This window comes from Lampetra planeri, chromosome 38, assembly GCF_965212315.1.
Source record: "Lampetra planeri chromosome 38, kcLamPlan1.2.h2, whole genome shotgun sequence".
NCBI classification, from domain to species: domain Eukaryota; kingdom Metazoa; phylum Chordata; class Hyperoartia; order Petromyzontiformes; family Petromyzontidae; genus Lampetra; species Lampetra planeri.
Genome location: NC_136144.1, coordinates 11,178,764 through 11,186,503, shown reverse-complemented (window position 1 = coordinate 11,186,503; position 7,740 = coordinate 11,178,764). Strand labels below are relative to the sequence as shown.

General features: G+C 60.4%; 1 protein-coding gene across 1 annotated transcript; it reads left to right on the top strand.

Annotated features, from left to right (window-relative positions):
• The first annotated feature begins 788 nt into the window (after window positions 1-788).
• SNX4 (sorting nexin 4) lies at window positions 789-6,199 on the top strand. The gene is given in 3 exon segments (XM_078612377.1): window positions 789-934; window positions 4,351-5,390; window positions 5,392-6,199. Coding segments are annotated over 2 exon segments (1,725 nt in total). The 5' UTR covers window positions 789-934; window positions 4,351-4,388; the 3' UTR covers window positions 6,115-6,199.
• The last annotated feature ends 1,541 nt before the right edge of the window (window positions 6,200-7,740 follow it).

The following is a 7,740-nucleotide window of genomic DNA, read 5'->3' as shown; positions in this document are numbered from 1 at the left end:
CACCGTGATGATGATGAGAGAGACACGCAAACTCCAAATACACAGCAGGCGTCAGAGTCGGAATGGAACCTACGACCTCCTGTACACCAGGCGAGGTCGTGAACATCTCCTGGCCACCGTGATGATGAGAGAGAGACACGCAAACTCCAAATACACAGCAGGCGTCAGAGTCGGAATGGAACCTACGACCTCCTGTACACCAGGCGAGGTCGTGAACATCTCCTGGCCACCGTGATGATGAGAGAGACACGCAAACTCCAAATACCTCACTGCAGACCAACTCAGACCGTATTGCTCACCCCGTGCCCTTATACATCTCAACGTCCACCTACAAAGCCCCATCATAAGGGAGAAACACGCACATTTCGACACATTTATTCGTATTTTTGGCCGTATTAAAACGGCTGTACGCCGTATGGACCTGAACACTCAATTTCCCTGTACAGGAATACGGGTAAACCGCATGGGTTTACAGGTATGGTAAAGAAGTGTAGTGTGGGCTCTTACCTGGTAAGATTAAACAAAAATAGTTTAGTTTTATTTGTGTATTTTTTTAAAGTGATTTGCTTACATTTCCTATACTTTGCACTCATATCGTGTTTTTTTGTATTGTGTGTTGTTGTAACGTTCTGATCACGTGCCTCCCATAACTGAACATTTGTGTAAAAAAAAGCTTCATAGCTTATCGGATTCATGCGGATAAATCGATTTGCCGACTGATCAAATGTTAATTTTCACTGACAAATCACCGCGGTCCCCGGGACTTTGTCATAATGGGCGTGTTCACAGTGGTCCCTGTGCGCTGTTTGTCGCGGTTTCTGGCGTTGTTTTCCACTTCGCTGCGGTCCCCACCACGCCCGGGCAGTGTTCACCGCGGTCCCTCACTGAGGGCTGAGATCCTGGTGGAGACTCGGGCAGCAAGGAGGCCAGAACGGTGAGTGGTGGTGGTGAGTGTGGTGGTGAGTGTGGTGGTGAGTGTGGTGAGTGGTGGTGAGTGTGGTGGTGAGTGTGGTGAGTGTGGTGGTGGTGAGTGGTGAGTGTGGTGAGGGGTGGTGGTGGTGGTGAGTGAGAGTGGTGGTGGTGAGAGTGGTGGTGGTGAGAGTGGTGGTTAGTGGTGGTGGTGAGTGAGAGTGGTGGTGAGTGGTGGTGGTGAGTGAGAGTGGTGGTGGTGAGTGAGAGTGGTGGTGAGTGGTGGTGGTGAGTGAGAGTGGTGGTGGTGAGTGAGAGTGGTGGTGAGTGGTGGTGGTGAGTGAGAGTGGTGGTGAGTGGTGGTGGTGAGTGAGAGTGGTGGTGAGTGGTGGTGGTGAGTGAGAGTGGTGGTGGGTGGTGGTGGTGAGTGGTGAGTGTGGTGAGTGGTGGTGGTGAGTGGTGGTGACTGTGGTGAGTGGTAGTGGTGAGTGAGTGGTGGTGAGTGAGTGGTGGTGAGTGGTGGTGGTGAGTGGTGACTGTGGTGACTGTGGTGAGTGGTGGTGGTGAGTGGTGGTGACTGGTGAGTGGTGGTGGTGTTGAGTGGTGGCGAGTGAGTGATGGTGAGTGGTGGTGGTGAGTGGTGGTGGTGAGTGGTGGTGTTGAGTGGTGGCGAGTGAGTGGTGGTGAGTGGTGGTGGTGGTGAGTGGTGGTGGTGGTGGTGAGTGGTGGTGGTGGTGAGCGTGGTGAGTGAGTGGTGGTGAGTGGTGGTGAGTGAGTGGTGGGTGAGTGGTGGTGGTGAGTGGTGGTGAGTGGTGGTGGTGAATGAGAGTGGTGGTGGTGAGTGGTGGTGAGTGGTGGTGGTGAGTGGTGGTGAGTGGTGGTGGTGAGTGAGAGTGGTGGTGAGTGGTGGTGAGTGAGTGGTGGTGAGTGAGAGTGGTGAGTGTGGTGAGTGAGAGTGGTGAGTGTGGTGAGTGAGTGTGGTGAGTGGTGGTGGTGAGTGGTGGTGGTGGTGAGTGGTGGTGGTGAGTGAGGGAGAGTGGTGAGTGAGTGTGGTGAGTGAGTGTGGTGAGTGAGAGTGGTGAGTGTGGTGAGTGAGTGTGGTAAGTGAGTGTGGTGAGTGGTGGTGAGTGGTCCGGCAAAACAACCCCCTACCTCCTCGCAGTGGCGGATGGGAAACACTGTCATGGACAGTGCTGTGGGGGGAGGGCCAATGCCCATTGGCCTCTCCCGTTATGGCGTCTTTGACCACCACAGTGGCTAAACGGGGGCTCTGGACGGGTGCGAGGGGCTGGTAACCCCTCCACCTTCAATTAATTACCACGAAACTATGAATTAGACATAAATATGTAATAAATGAGCTTGTGCCGGAGGCCCCGGGGGGATAGGCGTCTATGACGTCTCCTGGTCAAACCCCAATTGACGGAGCCAGGAGATTGAATCTTCACCCTCGGGGCTCCTCCAGAAACAATGAAAAGCCACTACGGATGGCCATGTGAAATGTTCGAACGCTCACTGCGGAGGAGAGGCTGCCACTCCTTTGTCGGGAGCTGGCCCGGTACCACCTGGATCTCTGTGGCATTCAGGAGGTCCGGTGGACCGGTTCTGGCTCTTGCCACCATGAGGGGTGGACAGTCCTCTACTCGGGGCAGGAGATTGCCAAACAACAGGGTGTGGCTCTTCTTCTGAACAAAAGAATGAAGGGGGCGGTGAGGTATGGGAAGCTGTAAGCCCCAGGATACTTTGGGCTCGCCTTCCCATCAACCGGAGGCGATGAGTGGTGGTCGTGGTTACTTATGCCCCCACCGAAGACGAACATCCATGGAGGGATGCAGGCAAAGCCGATGAGTCAGATGCTTTCTATGACCTCCTGTCACAGGTGCTGGCTAAAGTGGCCACTCGGGACAGAGTCATCTTGTTGGGTGACTTCAATGCCCGAGTTGGTCATGATGCTGGCACCTGGTCTGGAGTGATTGGAAGGCATGGGGCAGATCAGCTCAATAACAACGGTAGGAGGCTGCTAGATTTTTGTGCAGCCCATGGGCTTGTAATTACCAACACGCTCTTCCGGCATCGGCGCATCCACACAACATCATGGATGCATGCCGGGTCCAAGCAAGAACATCTGCTGGACTATATAGTGACGGACCAGCGGATGCGAGCCCATGTCCTTGACACCAGGACCTACCGTGGAGCTGATCTGCCCTCTGACCATCGACTAGTCATCTGTAAGATACGCCTGCCATTCTTCCACTCCGGTGGTGGGTGCACACCCAGGACCCCATTCCACCTTAAAGTGGCCTGGTCTCAGCTGATGAAAGTTGCAAGTGAGAATTTCATCATCGCTTGCAGCTGGGGTTGGCATAGTCCCCCACTCCTGATGTCGAGGGTAAATGGGCGAGGTTTAGGACTGTGACTCATGCAGCTGCAATGGCTGCTGTGGGTGCGTGGCCCAGACCTCCCCAGAAACCCTGGCTGACAGAGGAGGTGTTCAGGATAGTTGAGAAAAAGCGACAGGCCCACTCTCATCGGCTACAGCATCCCACGTCAGAGGTTCGGAGAGCCGTAAGGCGCTGCAAGGATGAGTGGTGGTCGCGGGTTGCTGAGGAGATGGAGTCTGCCTCAGTGGCCCGCGATCACAAATCACTATTTAACTCCATCAAAAAAGTAACCTGCAGCGCCACACCTATTACCATCATTAGGGGAAAAAACGGTGATCCAATCTCCAACCCCCAGGAACAGGTTTGCAGATTTGAGCATTTCTGTGAGGTCCTGGGGGAGGGGAAATCCCTCAGCCAGGAAAACATCATGGCACAAAGTGGTGATAATCCTGCTGAGGCTGCGGTGCCTCAAATATTGGAAAAAGTCACCCCCTGTGATTGGCTGGCTGAGGTGCCATCTGTTGAGGAAGTACTGAAGGCGATCCGGAGTCTGAGACCAGGAAAGGCACCGGGCAGAGATAATCTCCCAAGCAAAATGCTGAGGGAGGGTGGCGTTTGTGCACAGACTGCCCTATATGACATCATAACAACAATCTGGACCACTGGACGGGTTCCGCAGGATTGGAAGGATGCCCTGGTGGTCCCCCTCTTTTATTGACTTGGTCAAGGCCTATGATACCATCAGTAGGCCTGGGCTCTGGGTTGTTCTTCGTGCTTTCGGAGTCCCTGACCCTCTGCTCATGATCATTAAGGACCTTCATGATGGTGAGCGGGCCCGGGTAAAACTATGTGGCCGGGAGTCAGAGCCTTTCCCTGTACACCTTGGGGTGTGACAGGGATGTTCTCTGGCTCCACATTATTTAACATCTATTTTGACCACGTAGTTCGTGAAGCCTTCAATAGCTGTACCGGGGGAATTTATATTTGGTACAGCGTGAGAGCGTCTGCCCCGAGTGTTGTAACCGGGTGGCTCCTGTCGACGCACCGGCCCTGCCCCGCACAGGCCCCGCACCGGCGCTGCGCGTCGACCCGTCGTGACTCATGGCTGACGGACTGGGTCCCCTCGGCGACCTCGGCCCAACCCCCGACGAGACCTCCGCCACGGATGCCAACCGCGTCTCCGACCCGGACCCTGCGGCTACGGAGCCTCGCGAGGAGCCGGGGCAGATGGCGGCGTCCGGGGAGGAGCGGGGCCCAGCAGGGACGGAGGCCGAGCCCGTAGGGTTCCCAGGGTCACCGGGGATCCAGGGGGCCGTGGGAGCGGGGGGAGAGGGGGGGGCAGAAGAGGGAGAGGCGCCCCAGGGAGTGGAGGGAGCGGAGGAGAGAGCGGAGGGAGCGGAGAGAGCGGAGGGAGTGGAGGAGAGGGTGGAGGGAGCGGAGCAGAGAATGAAGAGAGCGGGGGGAGTTGAGAGAGTGGAGGGAGTGGAGGAGAGAGCGGAGAGAGCGGGAGGAGCAGAGGGAGCAGAGGGAGCAGAGGGAGCAGAGGGAGCAGAGGGAGCAGAGGGAGCAGAGGGAGCGGAGGGAGCGGAGGGAGTGGAGGAGAGAGCGGAGGGAGCGGAGGGAGCGGTGGGAGGAGCGTTCCCCGTGCGGCGCGTGGAGATCAGCGTGTGCGAGCCGGAGCGGCGTGCAGACGGCCGCGAGGTCTTCACCGTCTACCTGGTGGAGAGCCGCGCGGGCGAGGGGCCCCCGCCGCGCTCGCTGTGGCGCCGCTACAGCGAGTTCGAGCTGCTGCGCCGCCACCTGCTCGCGGCGTTCCCGCACGTCGTGGTGCCCCCGCTGCCGGAGAAGCGCGCCGAGTTCGCGTGGCAGAAGCTGTCCTCCGACAACATGGACCCCGACTTCGTGGAGCGGCGGCGCGCCGGCCTCGAGGCCTTCCTGCTGCGCGTGGCGTCGCACGCCGAGTTGGCGCGCGACGCCGTCTTCTCCGCCTTCCTCGTGCGAGAGCGCGGCTGGAGGGAGGCCGCCGGGGCCGCCGGGGCCGCCGGCTCGCGGGCGGTTGCCGACTCCCGCCCGGTCGGGGCCCCGGCGGCCGCCCCCCCCCCCGCGCGTCGAGATCCCCGACCGGCGCTTCGCCGAGCTCGAGGCGTACGCCGAGGAGCTGCGGGCGGCGATCGGCGCCGTCCTGAAGGCGCGCGCCCGCGCCGCCGACCGCCTGTACGGCGTCTACAAGGTGCACGCCAACTACGGGCGCGTCTTCAGCGAGTGGAGCGCGCTGGAGCGGCGCGAGACGGGCGACGGGCTGCAGAGCGCCGGGCACCACATGGACGCCCACGCCGCCTCCGTGGACGACCTGCTGGAGGAGGAGGAGCACTACGCGGACCGCCTCAAGGAGTACCTGCGCTTCGCCGACGCGCTGCGCCGCGTGTGCCGCGAGGCCGAGCTGCGGCGGGCCGGCGTGGAGGCGCTCGCGAGGGAGCTGGTGCTCGAGAAGCGGCGGCGCGACGAGCCGGCGGGCGGCGCCGCGCGCCCCTTCTCGCTGCGTGGCGTCGCCGGGAAGCTGTTTGGGCGCGAGGCGGCGGAGGCGCGCGAGGCTCGCGCCGAGCGGCTCGGGGCGCGGGTGGCGCTCGACGAGGCGGCGCTGGCGGAGAGGGAGGCGGAGGCGGTGGAGTTCTCGCGGCGCGCCGCCGCCGACGTCGCCCGCTTCCAGCGGCAGAAGGTGCGCGACGTGCGCGAGGCGCTCGTCGGCTACGCCGTCACGCAGATCGGGGTATGCAAGAAGGGCATCGGCGTGTGGAGCAACGCCAAGGAGTCCTTTGGAAAGATGTGACTCCTCCCCCTCGCCGACTCCTCCCCCTCGCCGACTCCTCCCCCTCGCTGTTTTTCCCGTCGACTCCGCTCGTTGATTTCTCCACCGATGTTCGGGACTCGGCCTCGCGGACGCCGCCCGTTTGATCTCATCTCATCCGCACGGCGTTGAGGGCACCACCCGGCTGCGGGTCACGACGCTTCTCCTGCTGCTTCCTCCTCTCCTCGACGCTGCCGCCCCTCACACCCGCGACCGACTATGGACTTGCCTGCCATTAGCTCATTTCAAGAAACGTCCTTTTTGTTGCTGGCCCGCTTGCAGATTTGTGCCTTTGGGCTTCTTGCTCAGCAACTGCGTTAAACAAAAACAGAGACACACACACACGTCTTCACACACACACACGTCTTCACACACACACACAGGTCTTCACACGCACACGTCTTCACACACACACACAGGTCTTCACACACACACGTCTTCACACACACACGCGTCTTCACACGTGCAAGCTCACCCATTCCCTCGTGTGCTCACTGACTCACTAACGGGACCAGTGCATTGTCCACCCCCCCCCCCCCCCCTGCTGCTGAAGTCTCACCTGCACCCGGGGGGGGGGGGGGGGTGACGAAGCATCGATTGGGCGAATTAAAATCGATTGAATCATGCCTACGATGACACGCATTGCACATTGTGCACGTGAGAGTGGGTCACGCTTGGGGCGCGTGATGGGTCCGTTTGGTGAATGCTGCCGCCAGAAGGCGGCTGTGGCTACGTTCACCGCGATGTGTAAAATTAACAAATAGAAACGTGATTAGAATTGGGACCCCCCCCCCCCCCCCCCCCCCCACGATTCGTGACAATTCATCGAATGTCGAGCACACGAATCCTTGTGCGCGCCTGCAGACTGCCCGTCGTAGGGGACAGACACGCCGGCTGCGGATCTCTGTCCCTGCACGCTCCGAGTTGAGAGCGCCACGCATCCCGGCGGGCACGCGGGCCTTCTGTTTGTGCGCAGTTTCGGCGGCGTTGGTTCGACACGCGCAAACTTTGGACCGGTTTGTGCCATTCGCTGTCTCCGTCGGCCGAGTCCGGTTTGCTTGAACCAATTCTGGCGAGCTGGCAGATGCTTGGAGGTGGCAGGGTCCCTCTCATCCGTGTTAGATACGGGGGGGGGGGGGACCCTGCTTTGATGCCCGGCCGATGTTTGCGGACTCCCCGTGTGACGTTCACACGCGACTGTACCGAGCCGGGCTCCCAAGCCGGAGCCTCAGCGTGGCTCCGGCTTGCGGCTGGAGGGAAAGCCGGGCACTGCGAGCCCCCTCGGGTGTTGAGAGAGAGCAGAGTGCGGGTTGGGGCTCTGGCGCTCACCAACCCACCCCACCCCCCACGCCGCCTCCTCCTCCAACACTCTGGATGGGTCCATGCCCCCTGAGTGGGGGACGTGGCCTTGCCTCCGTGCACCCACAGGCGAGCCCTCCACATGTGGGGACACGGATGGTTCATCCACACGCACGGTCGTCGCCTCCATGCGCACAGACGAATCCTTCACGAGACAAAGACCCCCGTGTAGCCTCTTACCAGGGCTGGTGGGGTGTAAGCGCTGTTAGCAAGCGTGCGAGAAGGGGCACAATGGCACGCAAGCGGGCT